This window comes from Eleutherodactylus coqui, chromosome 13 (assembly GCF_035609145.1).
Source record: "Eleutherodactylus coqui strain aEleCoq1 chromosome 13, aEleCoq1.hap1, whole genome shotgun sequence".
In the NCBI taxonomy this organism is placed as follows: domain Eukaryota; kingdom Metazoa; phylum Chordata; class Amphibia; order Anura; family Eleutherodactylidae; genus Eleutherodactylus; species Eleutherodactylus coqui.
In genome coordinates this window covers 57,625,392-57,650,045 of record NC_089849.1, presented here as the reverse complement: position 1 = coordinate 57,650,045, position 24,654 = coordinate 57,625,392, and the positions used below count along the sequence as shown (strand labels likewise).

The window sequence follows — 24,654 nt, the reverse complement described above, 5'->3', positions numbered from 1 at the left end:
CTTCGGATGTGTTAGGACCACTGGATGCATGAGGGCACAAGGCTCAAAATACCCTCAACAGGCCACCAGTAGAGAGGATTATCTAATCATTCGACAAGCACAAGCAGCTCCAGTTGTTTTGTTGTCCCCATCCAGAGACAGGTAGCGCCATCGTTACAGGCCCCTGTGTGTGCCTGAAACATTTCCAGGTGTTTCACTATAGGACATTTGGCCTCACTTTGCCCATTATGTGTACTGCCTTTGTCATCCACCAACCATTGCCTGCATTTGCAATGGTGTCATTGATGAAACTGGACTGCTATGGAGTGGAACCAGGTTGTCTTCAGCAATGAATCCAGGTTTAGTCTAGGCGCTGAGAGTAGCCATGTTCGTGTCAGGAGACCTAGGGGTGAGCGCCCCAATCCTGCCTTTGCTATGGAGCAGCACACTGCCCCCACTGCTGGTGTGATGGTCTGGGGGGCATCGCATATGACAGTCGGTCACCCATAGTAGTGGTACAAAGGACAATGACAGCTCGGCGATATGTTCAGGACATCCTGCAGCCACCTGTGGTCCTCTCATGGCGGCTTCCAAGAGGCATTTTTGAGCAGGATAATGTTCAGCCGCACACGGCAAGGGGGTCATAGGAAGCCTTCACAACATTGTCACACTTCTGTGGCTTCTCCGATCACCAGATTTATCACCAATAGAACATTTATAGAACCATCTGGGATGCCAGCTTTGACAGCCTACGAGATTGCATGATCTAGAGTCTGTTACAGAAAATATGGACCGATATACCAGAGGATACCATACGGAATCTGTATACCTGCATGCCTGCCAGTATCACATCTTGTATCCAAGCTAGAGATGGTACAACAGGGTACTAGAGCCTCCATGCCCGCCAGTATCACATCTTGTATCCAAGCTAGAGGCGGTACAACTGGGTACTAGAGCCTCCATGCCCGCCAGTATCACATCTTGTATCCAAGCTAGAGGCGGTACAACTGGGTACTAGAGCCTCCATGCCCGCCTGTATCACATCTTGTATCCAAGCTAAAGGCGGTACAACAGGGTACTAGAGCCTCCCTTCAAGGGGTCAGTTTTCCACAAATTATCCTTTTGCTCTGATATTGTAATTATTTATATCAACGTTACAATCACAAAGAGAAAGTTTTATTCCATTCTGACAACTCTTTCTAGGGGAGGGATTGTTTTTGACAATCAGTGTATACACAAACCTAGAGGTAAAGAGCAAAGTCATGTCAACTGTTCCATTTATCAGACTGTAAAAAGTGAGGGCTTACATCCACTCTAAAATCTTCTGGCTTGCAAATTAGACTGTGATTGGCCAATTCTTCAGGTTTCCAATAATCCTGTAATATACCATAGATTATTAACACATCTTCCTGCACCTCACTATACATTTATGGCAGGATGCAGTTTCTGCACAGCACTGTAAAAATACGTTGTGCCCATTCCATCCACATTGGCTGGTATCTGTAACTGCTAGGATTGGCCCCTCAGGTGTCGTGGTCAATACTGATCACAGCCCCTAAGGGGTTTTAGAGAGGGAGTGAGCTTCCTCTCTAAACCCCTCAACACAATTGCAAGGTGTCAGTGAGACGTCATGGCAGTTGAACGCTTAACAAATACCCTCAGGTCTACCATGTATGAGAGACAGGCATAATACATTACAATATAGAAGTACTTCATTGTTATATTGAAGCAATCAAATTATCATATTGTCTACAAGATCATTAGAAAAAAAATATATTTTTTAACATTTAAATGTAAAGAAAAACAATAAAAAACCAAAACAATTGTTTTACTATGGAAAATGTTTGTTAAGTGTTTTGTTATATTTAACCCTCATGTGGTACCATGGGGTCTATTTGACCCCAGGCTTAAGGCCCATTTAGACAATGATTATCGCTCAAAATTAGCTAAAAGCCATCTTTTGAGCGATAACCATTGCATCTAAATGCACGGACCTCGTGCAGTTTTCATGCATGATTCATTCCTCGCTCAATTCTAGTTTGCTAGAATTGAGTGCTCAACTCTCATCAGTGGTGCAGGCTGTTATCACAGTCAGCAGCACTGATAAGATTCTTTCAGTTCGTGTCTCACTGGTAGTTCACAGCGGGACACAAGCTGTAAGCGAGCAGAACAATGTAGCTGTTTGCTTAAGCAAAACAGCTGTATTGTTTTCGTAGTGATTGCAGTAATGTCCCACTCCACCTGCATAGCTCTTTAGTAGCTAATTAGCTACTATAGACTATGCAAAGATAATCGCTCAAAACGGTCACTCAAACTGTCGTTTGCACGATGTTTGAGCATTCATCTTTCAGTGTAAATGGGGTCTTATTTATCGCACTTTGAATCTGGTACCACACGAGGGTTAAAGGGGTTTTCCAGGAAGTTACTATTAGTGACCTAAACTCAGTGCAGCCTAGCTGGATATCTGCATCTACACCAAGGTCAGAGTCAGAAGTGTTATGGAAGGCTTTGCCCTCATTGAAGTCAGTGAGAGTGGTGCCTTCCATTACACTTCCAGCTCTGACCCCCGTTGTGGACACCTGGCTTTCTACACTAACAGCAGGCCATTAGATCAGCTGGTGGGGTACTGCCACTGAGGATCAACTTCTAATGACTACTCCTGAGGTTAGTTCATTAATAGTAAGGTCCCGGAATACCACTTTAATGATAATACAGCATCTATAATGACCCCCACTTTAAAATCACATAAGAAAAGTGTATTTTAACTCACACGGTGAGTAAGAAAGATTAAAAACCTTTCCAGAGCCAAAATATCTGAGTTCTTTTCATCCAGCCTCCTGATAAAGAGTAATCAAAAAGTCCTGTGTACCCTAAAATGCTACAAAATAAAACTATGAATCCTCCCACAAAAAACAAACCCTCGTTTAGCTTTGTCAACAGAAAATATTTTAGGTCTTAAAATTCTGCGATGTGATAAATTATTTAGTAAAAAATGAATTCTGCAAACGTAGGAAAACAGAAGAATTCAAGAGTCCTAAAATTTGGTCAAATAAAACAGCCACTTTCAGCAGTGCAGGAGGAACTGACAGGAGGTGGAGAGGCTCTAGTCCAAAAGTCAACTAAAACAGATCCACTCAAAGACCAAAGTGGTAACAGAATTATCAGAAACCCCAGCGAAGTAAATAAAGCTCTTATCAGCCACATATCTTGGAGCAAACCCTGCTCACAAAGGGCCTTTAATGCTTCATTTACACGAGGCGAAAGTTGGCTATACGACTGCATGAGCGGGTGATGTCACCGCTAGCTGTTAGCGCTCATTCAGAGTGTTTGGACAGGCAGATTAGCGCTGAGTATCACGGACTTCTCGCTCAGCGCTTCACATTCTATGTGAAGCCAGGAACGTTTACGCGCAGCGAGAGGTGAGTAAACAAGCCATGATTTTTATGCTGGTTGAAAGCGAGCGACCAATAAAAAGTAAACCAATAGAAAACAGTGGCTTTGCATTTAGACGTAACAATTATCATGCATTTCTGTTAGTTCGAACAAATTTTGCACGATAATTGTCCCGTGCAGGGGCGTAAGTAAAGGCTCAGGGGCCATGATGCAAATGGTGAGCTGGGGCCTCCCCTCTATCTGTATCTGTACCCGTACCCATACCTAAACCATGCTGCACAGAGGCATAACTTGAAGCTTCTGGGCCCCAATGCAAAACCTGTAATAGGGCCCCCAACTATAATGCTTTATTCATAGTACTGGGCTCTCTATATGGAGAGGAGAGGCAACCGCTTCCCCTGAACCCTCTATAGTTACGCCCCTGGTCCCGTGTAAATGGCCATTTATACAATTATCAAGCATGGATGTGGATGTAGTGGGGTGATCAGGTCTATTTATTTGATAGACCCTCATCAATTGACCACTTATTAATCAGTGTAAATACATGTCAAGCGAACGATATATGATTGCTACTTTGCCACTCATTACATGCTTGTTCTAGCGCCGGGAGAAGCTCAAACATGGCGAAACTTGTGTCAGACAATCTGCAGTTTTTAACCTTTTGTGAGTGTAAGGCTGCATTCACACGAACGTATATCGGCTCGGTTTTCACGCCGAGCCGATATACGTCGTCCTCATCTGCAGGGGGGGGAGGATGGAAGAGCCAGGGGCAGAAACTGAGCTCCCGCCCCCTCTCTGCCTCCTCTCCACCCCCCTGCACTATTTGTAATGGGGAGAGGCGGGACGGTTACAACATGTAAAGAGGAATCCCGCAGCACTGTTCTCAATACCCAAACATGGGGAAGAATTCTCTGCACAGCCGATCAGCAAAGGTGGACCAACCTTTATATATTACCAACTTGAAAAATGAAGGAGATCCGCAGCAGGCAAAGAGATGATGTAAAAATAGTATTCCTTTTATTCCAAATCCATAAAAATAGAAGGTACAGGCAGCGACGTTTCAACCATTGCTGGTCTTTATCAAGCAGGTTTTATGGATTTGGAAAGACAGGCGGGACGGTGGCGGGGCTAATTCCCGGCACTTAGCCCCACCCCTGTTCCGCCTCCTTTCATTGCAAATAGTGCAGAGAGGCAGAGAGGGGGCGGGAGCTCAGTTCCAGCTCCTGGCTCTTCCATCCCCCCCCCCCCCCCCCGCAGATGAGGACGACGTATATCAGCTCGGCGTGAAAACCGAGCCGATATACGTTCGTCTGAATGCAGCCTAATACAAACGTGCATGCAGTGTTCACTTTCTGCAGTATTTCCCTAGGGGCGTTTTCTGGTCTTCTTAATTAGAATGATTAGCTGGTTTTGAAGATCCTGGAACTTCTCCATTGTACTGCTGCTTTATCAATAGAACTAATAAACATTGTTTGCTCCAAGGTAAGTGACTGATAACTTTGTTCTCTTGGGTGAGGTTTCTGATAAGTATGCCTGACAGTTCCTCCAGTGATACTCGCTCCTGTACTGTATCGCTGGCATTGCATCGCTAACAGCGCTGCCGGCATGGAGGTGCAGCGGGCCGGGGAGCGTTCTTCCCACATTCACCTCCATTCACAGTAAGCAGATAGTCATTCAGAAATGAACGACTGCCGTTTACACTGAACGGCTCGTTGCAATTCTCGTTCAGTCGCTGCATGCATTTACATGGGATGATTAGCATTAAAATCAAAGACGGGACTACAGCAATGTAAATGATTCTAAATGATAATCGTCATTAGAGATGAGCGAACACGTTCGGCTCCGCCCCTTTTTCGCCCGAACACCGAACTTTGCGAACACTTCAGTGTTTTTGGCGAAAAAGTTCGGGGGCCGCCGTGGCAGCGCGGGGGGGTGCGGCGGGGAGTGGGGGGGAGAGGGAGAGAGAGAGGGCTCCCCCCTGTTCCCCGCTACTGCCGCCCGCGCCGCCGCGCATCTCCCCGCCCCCCGGCGGCACCCGGACACTTACGCGCGAACACTGCAGTGTTCGGCAAAGCCGGTGTCCGGGTGCGGATGTGTCCGTAACGGACACGTTCGCTCATCCCTAATCGTCATGTGTAAAAGGGCCATTACCATTTTGCACTTTGAGATATGGAGCAGCACCGATCTGTTTTATTTGACAAAAGTAGTTTAAAAAAAATCTAAAATAAGTATATAGTTAAAAAAACAAACCATATCAATTTTGCGCCTCTAAAATCACAATAACCTATAAAATAAAGTCAACCTTTTATTTACACTGCACGGAGAATACTGTAAAAACTAAAAAAAAAAAAATAGAATTACTGTTTTTTGCAACAAATAAGCCCTCATATAACTATGTCGACGGAAAGATAAACTGGTTTTTAAAAAGTGCAGATTGAAAAAACAAACAAAAAACACTCATTCCTGTGTCCTTAAAGCTAATTGGACATGAAATTAGGCCCGATATCACGCTCGGTAATGTGCGATTTTCTCTGGATGCATCACTTCAGGGAAGTAGCGATACTCCGGCAAGTGTTTCCCATTGTTTTTAATGGTAAACCTCACATCTAGAGATGAGCGAGCATGCTCGGTTAAGGCAATTACTCGAGTGAGCATCGCTTTTTTTGAGTAACTGCCTACTCGCTCAAAAAGATTCGGGGGGCGGCGGGGGAGAGTGAGAGAGATCTCTTTCCCTCTCTTTCTCCCCACCCCCCCATCTTAGCGAGTACCTGCCCGCTCGGAAGAAAAGATTCGGCTGCCGGCGGCGGGCGGGGAGAGCGGGGAGGAACGGAGGGGAGATCTCTCTCTCGCTCTCTCCCCCCGCTTCCCATCTGCTCACCCCCACAACTCACCTGTCACCCGCGCCGGCAGCCGAATCTTTTCTTTAGAGCGGGGAGATACTCGCTAAGGACAATACTCGCTCGAGTAATTGTCCCTAGTGAGTATGCTCACTCATCTCTAATTGTAGCAATTAAAAATTCTGAGCCAAGTCAGATTTGCCATCTCAATTTTAGGCCTCTTTCACACGGGATACAAAATCATCGCTACAATGTGAAGCCTATGGTTACCAAATGGTTCTTTCACATGAGAGATGTTTTGTAGCCTGAAAGAACCCATTGGAAACCATTGGATTCACATACATGTGTTTTATAGCGATGATTTTGTATGGAGATTGTGTAGCCCGTGTGAAAGAGGCCTTAAGGCTTCTCCATTTACTTTTAAGGTTAAACACTGGTATATAAGCTCAGAAAAAGAAAAATATTCATCCAACTTACCATTTCAATCAACGCTTGCTCTTTAATTGGCTGTGTCTGTCCTATGAGTGTATACAGTTCTCTGCGTTCTATCTGTTCCAGTATTTCTGCACCTTCACGCCCCTTGTGTAGAATCTGAAGAAAGATATTATCTAGTATGGAGAGAGAGGGTTGAAGATTGTGACAGAAAATATTACATTTGGCTGGACCTGCCCCTGTAGATCCACATTATTAACATTAGACATGGATCCACTGTATTGATCCACAATCTTAATTTCTCTTCCTCGGGCAGTCAAAGGGGCACTAATTTTCAGACCACGTCTGCTCATCTACTAGCTTGTCTTAGTCTCATCATTTCTGTAATATTCTTGCATTAAAAATGCTGTTGTTTCACCAGTGTAAATCCCATTTGAAGTGGCTGCCACTAGAGTGTCTCCCTTCCAGCTCCTCTGGAGGAGCAGGGCAATAGAAAAATGTGGAAGAGTACCTGAAAATCAGAACTTACAAACATGAAACAGGGTGCAAACAGCAGTAAATTAGTGGGTATGGAGAACCTGGTGTATTTTAGAAAACTTGTTGAAAACTCAGGTACGCTTTAAATCTCTGCTCACATCACATTAATGGAGCTACCTACATGTTCTGAACATGGTGTCAACATAATCTGATCACTTGGGTATTCTCCAATAATGGATTGTAGCAGTGGGCCTAGGGCCCTTTTACATGGAACCATTGTTTTTCGCCCATGTACCTAACAGTCGTCCTAGCAATAGTTACTTCTGCGCTTCTACACGAGAGTGCTCATCGCTCAGTGACTGGAGGCGAAGTGGGCCAAGGATTGTGCTGACCTGCCCACCTTCATTTACAGTAAAGGGACATTTACACTGGACGATTATTGTGCAAAATGCATTCAAACAAACGCATTTGTGTGATAATTGTCGTGTCTAAATGCCCAGCTATCGTACACTATTCATTTACAGTTCGTTGGTCACTCACTTTCAACCAGCATGAAAATCATCGCTGGCTTCTTGCTGAGTGTAAATGCTCACCACATAGAATGTGAAGCACTGCGGGAGAAGCCAGTGGTGATCCGCTTGTCTTAACGCTCTGCACAAGCGCTAAGAACCTAGCGTTGAAGTCAGCGCTTGTGCAGTCATTTAGATCAGTGGTACTCAACCTTTTTCAGCCCAGCGCCCCCTTTAGGTATTTGGATGGTGGCCAGCACCCCCCAAACCTTACTAGTTTAAACCCAGTCAAAGTTCACCTTGTTTACTAAGTTAAAAGTACAAATTAAAATACTGAATATCAAACTTTTCCAAAAAGTAGCATTAATTGTGAAAACATGTCTAAAAATTACCAAAAAAGTATTTTAGTCAGCTAAATATTTAAAAACAGGTTAATTGTTGATACAATGATAAGTAGGTTTCATTGGAGAAGATAATTTTTTTGGAGAAGCAAGCATTATTATTAGAGTTGAGCGAACATGCTTGTTCGAGTATTAGCATACTCTATGGTGCTCGTTACTCGAGCGAGTACCACGCCGTGTTTGACCCCTCCCCGCATTACTACTTCCTGCTGAGAGAGATAGAGAGAGAAAAAAGCTTGACAACTGGCGGGTGAATTGCAAAAATGCTCGGGTCTCCCATTGACTTCCATGGGGTTCGTTACTCAAATAGAGCTCTCGAATATTACAAAAAGCCCGACTCAAATAACGAGCACCCGAGCATTTTTGGGCTCGCTCATCTCTAATAATTATACCATCTTTAATTACCATTCAATAGAAACATATAAAGAAAATGAAAGATACACCTCATTCCTTAATGGTCAGAAGACCATTAAAATGCAAAAACAATAAAAAATTCGACTAATAATGTTTTCCACAATCAATCTGTGTCATCAGTGGCTGCCTTGGGCCTAATAAGCGGACGCTAATCTCACGATATCTGGTTCTATCTTCGTCAACCGCAGTCTCAAGTCGCCCCCTACACATATCTGAAGTTTGTTTTTCACTTTTGTGAGGAGCTGCTGAACCACGCTGAAGCTCCTCTCCACTAAGTATGTAGATGGAAAAGCTAACACGAGCAACTTTACTTCCTGCCACAAGATAGGATAGGAATTCTTCACTTTCACCCAAAAACATTCATAGCCACATTTTTGGAAAAGTGCTTGGGCTTCGCTATCGTGTTTCAAGTCAATCAACTCCTCTTGTGATCTGGGATGAAATTCTCCTGCATCTGCTGAAAATGGATTGAGTACCCGAGTTGGTATTTCAAGGATACATAAATCATGAAGCCTAGTTTGCATGTCTTCTTTGGCTTGTTTGAGGTGTGAGCAAAAAACGTCTAAGTCTGCATCTCGAAGTTTGTCTCAGTCTTCACGTGCAATTTCTTGAAGACTAGGAAACTGACAGAGCTTGCATCGACTCAGGTTATTGATATGAAGGACAAGTTTGGCAATGAAGGAAGAGATTATACCTTTAGCCTTAATGAAATTCATTTTGTCTCCTTGTAGCTTTGTGTTGACCTCGTTGAGTTTGTCAAATGTGTCTACGAGATAGGCAGCGTCAAGACATCGTAGTTCAATTGCATCTAGAGATGAGCGAGTATACTCGCTAAAGGCAATTGCTCGAGCGAGACTGAAGGTTCGGGTGCCGGCCGGTAAGTTGCGGCTGTCAGCAAGGGGGAGCGGGGGGGAGAGAGGGAGAGAGAGATCTCCCCTCCGTTCTGCCCCGCTCTCCCCCGCAGCTCCGTGCCCGCTACCGGCACCCGAACCTTCAGTCTCGAGCGGGGGAGATACTCGCTAAAGGCAATGCTCGCTCGAGCAATTGCCTTTAGCGAGTATACTCGCTCATCTATAATTGAATCACAAAGGCTTGGGTCAATCGGCCAAAGAAACTCGACTACTGTTTCACAAGGCTTGTAGAAGTGTCGTAAGCACTTTCTTCTTGACAGCCACCTCACTTCGATGTGTAGGAGTAGACATTCGTATTCTTCGTCGTGGTCTTGAGAAAGCTTGCGGAAAAGACGTTCATTCAAAGAGTGCTCTTTTATCTTGTTAACAGCATTAATAATAATCTTTATTTGTATAGTGCCAACATATTCCGCAGCGCTTACATAGACAGGGGGAATACAGAAAGACAAAAAAATACAAAAATTACAGAACCACGGTTACATAGTAATCAGTTGATGGAAACAATAGGCATGAGGGTCCTGCTCCAACGAGCTTACATACTACAAGTAATGGGGTGATACTGAGGGTAAAGGGCTGGAGATGTGTACGGTATGGCGAGGTGGAGAGTGAGGGATTCTATACACATAGACAATCGTCAGACATTTGACTGTGTGACGGCAGAATCGTTAGAAGCGGTTTATGATGGCTAGCAGGGATTGCAGTCAGTAGGCCAGGGAGCATGTTATCAGGCGGAGTACAGAGGGGTTTGTTTAGGGAATGCGGTATGCCACCCTGAAGAGGTGCGTTTTTAGAGCACGCCTGAAGTTCTGCGAGTCCTGGATTGCTCGGGTAGCCTTTGGTAGTGCGTTCCATGACCGATGCTGCTCTGGGGAAGTCTTGGATTACTTAATTACATAGCACAGAGAATCATGCAATCTCTCACATAAATGTTTAGCAACAATGTTCTGCCGATGGATCACACAGTGGATTGCCATTATGCCAGGTATAGCAGATTTTAAATGGGCTACAAATCTGCGATATCGACCAATCATGGATGCAGCTCCGCCAGGTTCCACAAGCAAGTACATTTGTTAAAAGGAAAGTTCTTCCACTCTTTTGTATATAGAGGAGCTTTTCATGTCGGTTACATTTCTGCTAAACAACAGTTCCTCCACTACATGAGAGAAACTGTAGATCTGGAGGAGGGCTTCAACCATTAAAAATAGTAACTTTATTAATTAAAAGGCATACATGTAACAGGTAAACGCTGAACGCGTTTCGGCCAGACAGTGGCCTTTGTCAACAGCTGAAAAATGTAGTTACTCATAACATTTATAGCAAGATACAAATCTATGCCCCTGATTAAAAGAAACAGAGTACCTGTGTTAGTCAGCCCAGTGGAGTGAATGAGTCGCTGAGTGGGTGTGTTCAGAGTATAATACTAACACCTGTTAAGTCATGAGAGCTGGGGGTGAATTTAGGGGGTTAATATAAGACAAAAGGTAGGGAGGAAAGCCAGACATAGGAAAAAATAAAGATAGCAGTAATCATGTATAGAAGGATGTAATGAAAAAAAACATAGAGTTAGTATACATGAGCATATATAATATATGCAATATACATACCCTAAGTAGGGAACTCCGATGTCAGATAACAAACATAATTCTATACACAGAGTATCACTGGATCAGATCTATAACATATATATAAGTTGCAATATGGTGTTTGTAAATCTATATTGCAAATTGAAAAATTAATGCCTTTTAGGTCATAGAAACTGAACACAGAATTAGCTGGAAAAAATAAGCATAGGGTAGAATAAATGGAATAGCAAAGAATTTTTTTCCCCTAAATAATACAAATAAAACTAATCAATACAAAATAAATCAGTTCTATAGTTCATCCCCTGTGGATATCTAGTGTCTAATTCCAGAATCCAAAAAGCCTCCCTACGGAAGATATCTCGCATTTCTACCTAATGTAATAATGTAAATAATATTTGTGGACTTACAGTTAATGAAGCTTATCATCTCATACTTTTTTAAAGTAAAAAGCTTTATTAACTGTAAGTCAACAAATATTCACATTATTCTATGTACACATTGCAATCTACTTTATGTAGGATGCACGTCTAGAAAATTCCAGATCAGAATGGCGGAGCATCTCAGAGATATTCAGAAGGGATATGTAGGCAAATCGGGGTTTGCTAACCACTTTATTAAAGCACATGATGGTAAGGTGGAAGGATTTGCATGCTTTGGCATTGAAAGAGTGTGTAGAAATAGAAAGTAGAAGGTAGAAATGTGAGATATCTTCCGTAGGGAGGCTTTTTGGATTCTGGAATTGGACACTAGATATCCACAATTTGCAATATAGAGAATTACAAACACCATATTGAAACTTATATATATGTTATAGATCTGATCCAGTGATACTTTGTGTATAGAATTATGTTTGTTATCTGACATCGAAGTTCCCTACTTAGAGTATGTATATTGCATATATTATATATGCTCAGGTAAACTATTTCTATGTTTTTTTACATCCTTATACACATGATCATTGTTATCTTTATTTTTTCCTATGCCTGGCTTTCCTCCCTACCTTTTGTTTTCTATTAACCCCCTAAATTTACGCCCAGCTCTCATGACTTAACAGGTGTTAGTATTATACTCTGAACACACCCCCTCAGCGACTCATTCACTCCACTGGGCTGACTAACACAGGTACTCTGTTTCTTTTAATCAGGGGCATAGATTTGTATCTTGCTATAAAAGTTATGTGTTAACAACATTTTTCAGCTGTTGACAAAGGCCACTGTCTGGCCGAAAAGCGTTCAGCGTTTACCTGTTACATGTATGCCTTTTAATTAATAAAGTTACTATTTTTAATGGTTGAAGCCCTCCTCCATATCTACAGTTATTCTTATGAAGCTTTGCCGATTGCCAACGGACATCTGAGGACGGAGCTCTGGCTGGGAAACAGATATTGCTTTTTTACCCCCTATTCATTCATTTTTTTGTTCCTCCACTACCTCTTCATTTCGGTTAATGAAACGAACGTAAGCTAGCAGCAATAATTCATGGTCTCTAACCGTTGACTCGTCAATTTGCATTACAAATTCTGTGTTCTTTAGGGGCCCATTTAGACACAACGATTATCGCTCAAAATTTGCTCAAAAGCCATGTCTTGAGCGATAATCGCTGTGTCTAATCGCCTGCCAATTGTGCACTTTTCGTGCACTATTCGTTCATCTCTGACTTCAAGACAGTGATGAGCCTTATCAGCGCCGCATGCTGAGTTCTCATTATCATGAAAGATATTCTTCTTTCAGCTGGTATGCTGTTCTGAGTCCTCAGCGGGATACCACTGACAGCTCCGAGAACAAAGCAGCTGTTTGCAGACAAGAGTACACTTGCTGTCATCTGCATTCAGCAGGAGCCTTCATTTGCATGCTAATAAACTCTTAAGTAGCTAATTAGCTACTTGGAGTTTATGCAAAGTGATCGCTCAAAACTGTCACTCAAACTGCCATTTGAGCAAATTTTGAGCGATCATCTTTCAGTGTAAATGGGCCTGAACACGTCCAAAAGCGTTTCTTCCACATCAGTAGCCATCTTGTCAATTCTTCTTGAAACAATGTCATTACTCAAAGGAATCAATTTCACAATGGCACACGTGTCAGGCCCCAGCATAGTACTGACAATCTCTTTAACTGCAGGTAACACAAGTGTTTCCCCAATACTATGTGATTTGCCACATTGCGCTATTAATAAAGAGACTTTATAGGAAGTAAGAAGGCCTTTGTCAGCATTGAGAGAAGATTTTCCAAATAGCTTGCCTATAGTGCTGCAGTTCTCAAACTTTGACATTAAACCTTGGAAAAATGAAATAGGCTTACCCGCTTTGTCTGAATGCATTTTTGCAAAGTGATCTCTCAGTCTCGAAGGCTTTATAGTTTCATTCGAAAATGCCTTTTCACAAACGACGCACGAAGGAAGCTGTCCGCTTGTAGGAGAAGGGATGAATCCGTATTTCAAGTATTCATTTGAATATTGACGGCATTTCTTCTTCTCAGCCATTTTTATAAAGTATGCTTCAAGAATGCACTGCTTATGTCGCTCTATCATATAATGATGTATGACTTTTATAACTCTACAGATCAGGTACACTGGATAACCAAAAGAACAACCTAACACAGTATATTCCATAATGCTGCTGACTGGCTGGAACTTTCAATTGTGTGGGTCACTGGAAGTTGTAATTTATATCAGTGTTCTGAAAAGACACTTGGGGTCACTAAGAATACAACTCCCAGAGACCCACGCAAGTGAAAGTTTGAAGCAGTTCCAGCCAATCAGCAGCAATATGGAATACATCGGGTTAGGTTGTACTGTAGATTATCCAGCGTTATGAAGTGTGATTGATCTGTAGCGGAGTCATGGAGTTATAAAAGTCCCACATTATATGATAGAGGCGCGCAGGCTGCACACAACTCCCATTACATGTAAGTGATTCATATAGAAATAATTGCCTCGGTTTTCGTCAGTTTCGGATTTCACCGATTGTTTTCGGACGGATTATCGAAGAAAAACGAGGTATCACTGCTAATTTTTAGCAAAATGTAGTTACTAGATGGAAAAAAAAAATCAACAAAGCAAACACAGAACGCCCCCCTGCCACCCCTTTTTGTTTCACCGCCCCCTTGAAAAGTTAAAATGCCCCCTAGGGGGCAATAACGCCCATGTTGAGAACCACTGATTTAGATGACTGTTGTCCCGTCTAAATAGGACCTAAACAGGCAGTCTTTAGTCTTTTATAGATGAATGGCTGCCTATTTACTCAAGCCAATCACCTTTTGATTTTTATGCCTGCAGAAAAGTGAATAACGAATTATCGTTCATCTTTCAGTCACTGCATGCATTTACAGTGAATGAATTGTTCAGATTCCCCTGATCCAGTAAGAATCTGAACATTTATTGGACCATATACAAGGCCCTTATATGAAGCGCAATTCAGACTACAATTAAAATGGATTTGTCATTAGAATATGGTGGCTTATGTAAAAAGGACTTGTCCTATTTTGACACCTCTGTTTGACAACTGGGTATTACCATTCCCCTTGCCAAGAGGTTTTGCTTCTACAGTCTGATACTGATTCAGACTGTAGGCCCATTGACCAAAGTAACGCCCAGTTTTCAATTTATTCATGCATTTCTAGGAGAAATAACAGAGGAATGGAACAATATAAAGTTCTAAGAAAAGATTCAAGCATTATTATTTCATATGGAATGCAAGTATTCACTAAAACAAATGTCAGGAGAGGGGATTGCTTCCCTTTAAGGCCTCTGCAAGCACCAGGGCAGTAACCTTAAAAGGGATGTCTCACTGAGACCTTATATGGAAAGCCATTCACTGGAATGGCTGCCATGTAATACTACAACACCAGAAATAGCAACAAGTTTTTCTGCATCCATTACCGGAATTCACTGCTGTTCATATAGTAATTCTATTTCCAGGCACTAGTGTAGTATTATGTAATACTACAGTCTACAACTGCCCCCAACTTCCCTCACCGTCAATCATAAATTAGGTCGGTTTCACACGGGCAACAAAATCACGAGATTTTCTCGCGATGTGACAGCGCTACAAATTGCATGTATGTGAAGCCCATGCTTTCCAGTGGGTTCTTTCACATTAGTGATGTTTTGTAGGCTGCTACATTGGGAGAAGAAAAAAAATTGCGGGTTTCTAAATATTGCCTCGATTTGTGAGGTTTTGTAGCCCATGTTTTCCTATGGAGCCTTCCTATATATTGCAGCACATTTTTTGTGTGGTGCGATGCAACTTTTACAGTAGGAAGTCCTACTGTAAAAGCCCTAAAATATGCCTTAGCTGCATTAAAAAAAAAAAACATCACCTAACAGCCGTTGTCAGGTCCTCCATATTTCTCCTCACAGGTCCCCAGCACTTGTTTGAAGTTTTCTGTCATCGCTTCCTGGATTGAAGGTTCAAAATCCCCGCTTCCAGGAAGTGCTGGCTGTGATTGGCTGTGTTGCAGAGCTCGAGAACCAGTTAGAGCCAGCGCTCGATGAACCAATCACAGCCATTGCTTATTGCATTGAATGGCTGTGATTGGTTGATCGAGCGCTGGCTCTGATTGGCCGAGCCATAGGGCTCAAGAACTATTCACAGCCAGCATTTTTTTTTAACCCCCTATCCAGAAAGCAATGACAGAAGACTTCAAACAAGTGATGGGGACCTTCTCATTGTGTTCAAACAGTCCTCACTCAGTGTTTACATAGGAATGGGAAACCCTGAACGAGAACAGAATGATTCTCAACAATGATCTGCCTATCTAAACAGGCTGTACGAGTGTGAATGGGATGGTGATGATGCCACCAGCTCATTCACTTGAGCAAATGAGAATTGTGCATTTCTCGTTGTGTGTAAAAGGGCAATAAGTAGGATCAGTTCAAACTCTGCCACATGTCTGTAATACCACAAAAAGCTTCCAACGGAAATCTATCACCAATCTTCACATAAACTCACCTGTGAGCTTGGTGTAGGCAACCATGTCAACCACCGAGCCAGAGATTGTATAGTCCTTCCCATTGGATCCTTTTATCTTTATATGTGGATCAGCTTTCAAGAAAGCATCTGTAATCCTAGATCATGAAAAGAAAGGCTTAAGGCCACTCTCACACAGGTGGTTTTAAACCTGGCATTTTACAGGGTTTTAGAACGACGTTTGTGACCTTGTTTGACAGTGTTTTTAATGCACACCATCATTACAATGGGTGGTGTGTTAAAAACACGGTGAACGCATGAAAATAGAACTGCAGCTTCCGTTTTACCGTGCATTAGAAATGATTCGCTAAAACACTTGTCAGAGAAGCCGCAATGAAATGAATGGAGGCTCAGTACAGCGTTTTCAGCCTTACAAAACGCCTGCTAAACACTGTTAAAAAAAAAAAACATGCGAGAGTGGCCTAAAGAAATAGAAAAAAAAACTGCGAGGAACTGGTGTATCAGTGACATTTGAAAGTTTGTGAGCCATTAAGAATTTTCCATATTTCTGCTTATACAGTGTTTGACCTGAAACTACAGCATAAGTCCTAAAAGTAGATAAAAAGAACCAAATCAAACGAGTCAAAAATATTAGACTTAATCATTTACTTATTGAGAAAATGATCCAATAGCACATGTCTGTCAGTGGGAAAAGTATGTGAACCTTTAGGATTACGGTTTATCACCTATCCACATAATTGGTGGTAAGTGTTTGATAGGTCTGACTGTTTAGATAATGAATGGGTAAAGGGGGGTTCTTGAACTTAATTTTTTTATTTGTGTTATGACTGAAACTCTGTTAAACTCCATGTTGTCTTGTCTCATACAACACGAACTATGAACTTTAGCTCAATTCTGTTTTTCACCTTAGATGAGGATTTATCTGAGTGTATAGCTATTCCTTTGTTCTTTCAGCATCTCTTATAAAATATAGTTTTTTCAGTTATCAACATTCCACAGTAGAAAATGTTACAAGTTTTTGTGGATATGTACTTGTATGTTAGTTTCACATGAGAATGTGTTCACGTGAGTTAATATTTTCACACGAGACCTTATGTGAAGCTTTGGCATAAAGCCATGTAAACTCCTTTCCTTTTATTTTTTCCTTTTTCTTGATAAAAACTCTTGTCTGTAATAATAAATGGTAGAATTCTTTGTTATACAGAAAACTGTCTGTATCTCATTGATTCCTTCCGGCCGGTTATACAATAATAATTTGGAATTCAGCAACATATCATTTGGGGTCCCTGGAATATCCCTAAAGGCCTTAGTCACACGGGCGTTTTTTCACGCGATTTGCGGATCGCATCACGGATGCGCATCCGCAAATCGCGTGACCGGGGCCCAAAAATCGCCCGAAAAATCTGCTCCTAGCCGCGTTTCATTAGAAACGGGCCGGAGCTGTCCAGCGCATTGAATTCAATGGAGCCGGCAATACAGCCAGCTCCATTGAAAGCAATGCGCTGCGGGCGAGCGCGGGATGAATTGTTAGGAAGGGCTTAAATATATAAGCCCTTCCCTGCAATTCATCCAGAAATGTGTAAAAAAAAAAAAAATATATATATATATACTCACCTTGTCCCGGCAGACGGAGTTCAGCGTGGCCGGCCTGCAGTGGGTGTGAAGGGGGTGTGAGTCAGACCTGCCCCTGACTGGCTCAGCGCTGAGCCAATCAGAGGCAGGTCTCACTCACACCCACTCATGAATTCATGAATGGGTGTGAGTGAGACCTGCCTCTGATTAGCTCAGCGCTGAGCCAATCAGGGGCAGGTCTGACTCACACCCCCTTCACACCCACTGCAGGCCGGCCGTGCTGAACTCCGTCTGCCGGGACAAGGTGAGTGTATGTGTATATATATATATTTTTTTATTTTTTTTTACACATTTCTGGATGAATTGCAGGGAAGGGCTTATATATTTAAGCCCTTCCTGACAATTCATCCCGCGATCACCGGCAGCCCATTGCTTTCAATGGAGCCAGCTGTATTGCCGGCTCCATTGAATTCAATGGGCAAACATCGTTCTTCTCTGCCACAGCTGTTACAGCTGTGGCAGAGAAGAATGATTTGTCTTCTATATGTTCTCAATGGGGTCGGCGCTGCTGCCGCCGGCCCCATTGAGCGCATATAGAGAAGAGAACAGGAATCGCAGATCGGTGCGATCTGCGATTTCTGTTCTATAATTTATCGGACGAGCGCATAAAAAGCGCTCATGTGTCCGATACCATTGCAAAGCAATTGTTTTAAAAAAATCGCCGGACGCATGCGCAAATCGCGAGAAAAAAAGCCCATCTGACTAAGGCCTCACAATGTATTAAATATTTTAATAATTTTATGAAACCTTCTTTTTTTGTCAGTGCATTATATGTACCTTACAATCGTGCCATTAAAAAAAATCCCCCATATGGCTACATCACCAGGAAAATAACAAAGCTTTGGTTTTCAGAATGTCCAAATATTTGCCACTTATACCTTCCACCATCAGAGTCTATGTTCTGTTCCTCGTTTTGGCGTACACATAATGATGCAACCTGCAGACCAAAGTTCACATAGGTTATTTTCTAGTTCTTACAAAGGAACTTACATTATTTCAATGGCGTTGGCAGTTTTATGCTGGTATACTCGTTGATGCAGACTGTACCGTGTGTAGAAGAAATCGTACATATTCCAGACCTCCTAAATAATGGTGGAAACAGAGAGAATTACAGTTTGATTATTCTAATAAGTAACTGATATACTTATATATTAAGTTATGCAATAATATTGGCTCATAACTCTTAATTGGTATCAGACTTTCTAAAAAAAATAAATAAATAAAACCTGTCTGACAGGAATGTAGATTCGCGAATTTCCTGTGTCCATTCTTGTCATTTTTGTCTTTTTTTTTTTATATATATCTTCCGATTGTCTTAGCGGAACCCTCATTTACGCATGCCAGTTCTGAAAACTGTGTGCTCCACTAGTACCAAAGGGGATACTCCATCTTCTGTTTCCCTGCTCTGTCTTTCCTGCATTGAAACTCTGTCAACCCTCTCCACCTCTGACTACAGTCTTCACACTATGGGGAAAATTTACCAAGATCAGCATTTCAAACCCCAATCTTAGTATAATATATGCCACACATGGGACAGCACATAAAGGAGGTGTCTGTGTACTGTTCAATGTAAGTTGTGCTTAACAGTTGCAATGCAGCCTAAGGCTGCTTTCACACAGATGACAAAAATCGCGTGATTTTCTCGCGATGCGACAGTGCTATAAATCGCATTTATGTAAAGCCCATGCTTTCCAATGGGTTCCTTCACATTAGCATTTTTTTGTTCTGATGCTATGTTGTGGGATTTATGAATTAGCCAATCAATGCCGTGGCACAGCCAATCCATAAATCTGCCTTCACAACGTGATTAGTTCTTCAAACTCTGCTCAGCCAATCAATGCAGAGCTGGATGAACCAATCACAGTTCTCGCATTGGTTCATCAAGCGCTACATTGATTGGCTGAGTAGCGCTGGATGAACCAATCAGAGCCATCATTTCCTGGAGGCAGGATTCTTAAATCCCGCAAGCAGGAAGTGATCTACTGTGGGCGAACGAGGACTGCAAGACACCCAGAGAGCAGTGGGAGGACCTGGGCTGAGCCTTTTAGATAAGTATTCCTTTTTTTTTTCAGGGAATGCAGCTAGGGCTTATTTTAGGGGTAGGGCTTAACCTTCTTGCGATAAAATCAGGAATGGAAGCATGTGACCCTAAGAAGTAAGAGGATGAGGAGTCAGTCAACACCCATACTACTCGAGAACTGGTACCAGGTTCTCATGCAGGAGAACAACGAAGAGGTTAATCAAGAAATTACTTTGCCCACAAAGAACAATCTAATAAGCACTCAGAATCCTCTTGGATGGAGAAAAAAGAAGTGTTGTTGTGAAGAAACGGACAGTGGTGGTTGGAGGGGATTCCTTATTGAGAAGAACAGAGGCCGCTGTATGCATATCTGACATAACCTTACGAGAGGTGTTCTGTCTTCCAGGTGCACAAAGAAAAAATGTGTCTGATAGACTGTCAAGACTCTTCAGTCCTACAGAACACCAGCGATTCCTACTAATAGATGTAGGGACAAATGACACTGCAAAAAAGGACCTTGCAACTATCTGCAGAGACTTTGAAGACCTCAGACAGAAGATGAAGGAACTACGAGCACAGGTGATCTTCTCATCCATCCTTCCAGTGGATGGCCATGGAATAAGATGAAACGGGATTCTAGAGGTGAACAACTGGCTACGCTGATGGTGTCGTCAGCAAAGATTTGGATTTCTAGACCATGGAAATTACCTATTTGATGGACTCCTTGCTACAGATGGGTTGCACCTTACAAAGAAAGGATACTGACTAGGAACGCCTAGCACTAATCAATAACCAGGGGTTAAATCACAGTTGTTTTTTAATTGAATTAAGTCTGTTTAATTAAGGATAAGGTTTTTAAGGACTCTGAGATATTTGTGAGTTAGAGGTGAGCAAGGTTCTAATAGAACCGAAACACGTACTCCATTATCTGTGAATTTGCACATGTTTAATAAATAAAGCAGGAAGAATTCTCACATAAGCCGTACTCCTGTCCGTGATAATCTTTCTACATTAGATGGCCAAGTTCTCAAAAAAGTACAACACAGTGATCATGGGTTATTTTAACTATCCACACATTTGTTGGGAATCACTCTTAGCAAAAAGTAATGGATCCAACAAATTCTTATCCGCTTGTGACAACTTAATCTTTCAAAAAGGTAGAAGAGAAAACAAGGGGATCTGCTATCTTGGACCTAATTCTTACCAACACGGAGAAAATGGTTGAGGAAGTAGGGGTAGTTTGGACCTTAGCAGGCAGCGATCATGCTATCATTGAATTTTCGATATTAAAGGGGTGGAAGACCTGAAAAAAATCAGACCTCAAGGTTGGATTTCAGAAAGGCAGATTTTTATGAACTCAGAAAGAGGTAGGAAGGATCCAATGACTGGATGTCCTTAAGGACAGAAATGTATAAGGTGGTTGTGAAATATTGCAAAATGAGATTCTCAAAGCAGAATCATTGACAATCTCTAAAAGAAGGAGGAATAGGAAGCATTTAAATAGACAGAACTTAAGGCCCATTTACACACACAGATCTTTCAAAAGATTGAAAGATCAGCTATCGTTTTGCATAAAGTACTAATAGGCGCTAATTGCTATTAGTACTTTATCAGCTTCATTTTTATGCAGATAAGCTTCTGGAAGCCCTTGCAAAACTCAGCAGGAGGTTGTTCAGCCAGGGGCTGCTAAGACAAAACAATGTAATCTCTAGCTCCCCGTGGAGAATTCAGCACCATAGACAGCACACACAGCATGTGGTCCTGCTTATCAGCTGTTCTGCCACTGGGGCTGACAGCTGAGAACAGCTAATACAATGTTATCAGCTGTAAACATCTCTCCCCGGGCAGAACACAGCGTTCTGTCTTGCTTATCAGCTGTTTTTCAAGCAGAACTGAAAACCGTTGTTTGGCTGAAAACTGAAAGATTGGCACATTTAGACACAATGATTATCATCTTTTGAGTGATAATCGTTGTGTCTAAATGGGCCCTTACCCATATGCTGAAAAGGAAGAGAAATATATTGAACAAATGGAAAGAGGAGGGCAAATCTTAAGAATTATATATGCAGTCTGCAGAAACTGTAAGTCAAGTGTGAAAATAGTGAATTGGTTAAAAATGATGTTAAGAAGACTGGGCTTTTAAAAATTCCTATTTTGTTTTTTTCTCAGAAAGTAAATGTAACATCAGCTGATCTTCTTTGTGCTATTGGAGAAATAAAAGAATGCCGGCTGTCAATAAATATAGAGATAGTGAGGGAATACTTAGGTAACTTAAATAAATTCAAGTCTCCAGGTCCAGATGAATTACATCCTAGGATACTAAAGGAAGCAGCAGAGGTAATTGCTGAACCACTCGACGTAATCTTTGAAATTCCTGGAGAACAGGAGAAGTCCCAGAAGATAGAGACAACATTTGCCCGTTTTCAATCTTCAAAAAAGAGAAGAAGGTGGACCCAGGAAACTACAGGCCTGTGAGCCTGACTTCTATACCTGGAAAGATCTTTGAACAAATTATTAAACAGCATATATGCAAGTACTTGGATGAGAATGGAATAATTAACTAGAGTCCATATTGGTTTGTAAAAAGCAAGTCAATGCAGACAAATCTAATGTTCATAGCATTTGTAAAGTATCTTATACCATCCTTATTGAAGAAATTGCTACATATCCAATTGGAAGAATGTCTCAAGTGGGGTACCATAAGTCTCTGTCCTAGGCCCAGTGTTGTTCAACATTTTTATAAATGATCTAGAAAAGGGAATTGAAGGGAAACCTATCAAGTTTGCTGATGACACAAATCTAGGAAGTATGGCTAACACTAGAGAAGAGAGAGGTGGTGACTAACAGAATAATATTTAACAAGGAAAAATGCAAAATACTAAATATGGTCAAGAAAATGAAAAAAGGCATATACAGAATGGGAGGAATTGAGCTAAGCAGCAACACATAGACTTGGGTATACTAATAGATCATATGATCAATATACTAATAGATCATAAACTGAACATGAGTTAACAATGTGATGCAGCAGCCAAAAAGGCAAACACGATTCTGGGATGTATAAAGAAAAGCATAGAGTCTAGATCACATGAGTTAAATACCCCCCTATACTCTTCCTTAGTCAGATCTCGTCTGAAATACTGTGTCCAGTTCTGGGCACCTACATTTTTAAAAGACATCAACAAACTGGAGTAAGTTCAGGGGAGAGTTACCAAGATGATAATAATAATAATAATCTTTATTTGTATAGCGCCATCATATTCCGCAGCGCTTACATAGACGGGGCATACAGAAAGACAAAAGTACAAACATTACAGAACCACGGTTACATAGTAATCAATTGATGGAAACAATAGGGGTGCGGGTCCTGCTCCAACGAGCTTACATACTACAAGTAATGGGGTGATACAGAAGGTAAAGGGACTGGCAGTGTGCACGGCATGGCGAGGTGGAGAGTGAGGGATGCTATACACAGACAATGGTCAGACATTTAGCCGTGTGACGGCAGAAACAGTATGACTGCAGGAGCGGTTTAAGATGGCTAGCAGGGATTGCAGTCAGTAGGTCAGGGAGCATGTTATCAGGCGGAGTACAGAGGGGTTTGTTTAGGGAATTCGGTATGCCTCCCTGAAGAGGTGCGTTTTTAGAGCACGCCTGAAGTTCTGCGAGTCCTGGATTGCTCGGGTAGCCTTTGGTAGTGCGTTCCAGAGGACAGGTGCTGCTCTGGAGAAGTCTTGGAGGCGGGAATGAGAAGTTCGAATTAAAGGGGCGCTCAGTCTGGTTTCGTTAGCAGAGCGGAGAGCCCGGGCTGGTTGATGGATTGAGATGAGGGAGGCGATATAGGGGGGCGCTGCACTGTGGAGGGCTTTGTGAATGACGGTGGCGAGTTTAAATTGAATTCTGTATTTAACGGGCAGCCAGTGCAGTGACTGGCACAGGGCAGAGGCGTCCGAGTAGCGGCTGGACAGGAAGATGAGCCTGGCTGCCGCATTCAGGATGGATTGGAGAGGGTAGAGTCTGGTGCAGGGGAGGCCGATCAGCAATGAGTTGCAATAATCGAGCCGGGAGTGGATGAGGGCGACAGTAAGCGTTTTTAGCGTGTCCACAGTGAGAAAAGAGTGGATTCTTGCGATGTTCTTGAGGTGCAGCTGACATGTTTGGGCCAGAGATTGGATGTAGGGGGTAAAAGAGAGATCAGAATCAAATATGACTCCAAGGCAGCGGGCATGTTGTCTAGGAGTTATGGTGGCGCCACACACTGAGATGGAGATGTCAGGAGGAGGTCGGTTAGTGGAGGGTGGAAATACCAGCAGGTCAATTTTAGAGAGGTTTAGTTTTAGGTAGAGAGAGGACATGGTGTTAGAGACAGCGGACAGACAGTTAGTGATATTTTGGAGTAAAGGTGCAGAGATGTCACGGGAAGAGGTGTATAGCTGGGTGTCATCAGCGTAGAGGTGGTATTGGAGGCCAAATCTCCTGATGGTTTGTCCAATAGGGGCCGTGTAGATAGAGAAAAGAAGGGGGCCGAGGACAGAGCCCTGGGGGACCCCAACAGCAAGGGGAAGAGGAGGGGAGGTAGAGCCAGCAAAGGAGACACTGAAAGAGCGGTCAGATAGGTAGGAAGAGAACCAGGAGAGGGCAGTATCCTTTAGGCCAATGGAGCGTAGCAAACTGAGGAGGAGTTTGTGTTCAACAGTGTCAAATGCTGCGGAGAGGTCGAGGAGGATCAGTAGGGAGTAATCGCCCCTCGATTTAGCTGTTAGTAGGTCATTGGATACCCTAGTAAGGGCAGTTTCTGTCGAGTGTTGAGGTCGAAAGCCAGACTGTAGGGGGTCTAGGAGAGAGTGCTCTGATAGGTAGCTTACAAGGCGGGAGTAAACCAGCTGTTCTAGTAGTTTGGAGATGAAGGGGAGGTTTGAGATGGGTCGGTAGTTGGCAGCATCAGTCGCGTCCAGAGTCGGCTTCTTTAGCAGTGGGGATATGATGGAGTGTTTGAAAGAAGAGGGAAAGATGCCAGAGGTCAGAAAGAGGTTGAATATAGTGGTGAGATGGGAGATGACCACTGGGGAGAAGGAACGGAGGAGGTGTGAGGGGAGGGGGTCGTTAGCGCAGGTGATGGGGCGAGCAGAGAAGAGCAAT

The 24,654-nt window shown here is 42.6% G+C and overlaps 1 protein-coding gene across 1 annotated transcript in view; it reads right to left on the bottom strand.

Annotated features, from left to right (window-relative positions):
- Positions 1 to 24,654, bottom strand: part of LOC136587366 (deoxynucleoside triphosphate triphosphohydrolase SAMHD1-like) — a 104,313-nt gene that overhangs the window by 19,368 nt on the left and 60,291 nt on the right. Inside the window, exons 10-13 of the mRNA XM_066585936.1 lie at positions 18,486 to 18,577; positions 15,885 to 16,000; positions 6,687 to 6,817; positions 1,287 to 1,355 (exon numbers count right to left, since the gene is read on the bottom strand). Of these exons, the coding sequence (XP_066442033.1) occupies positions 1,287 to 1,355; positions 6,687 to 6,817; positions 15,885 to 16,000; positions 18,486 to 18,577 (408 nt within the window). The remainder of the gene's footprint in view (positions 1 to 1,286; positions 1,356 to 6,686; positions 6,818 to 15,884; positions 16,001 to 18,485; positions 18,578 to 24,654) is intronic.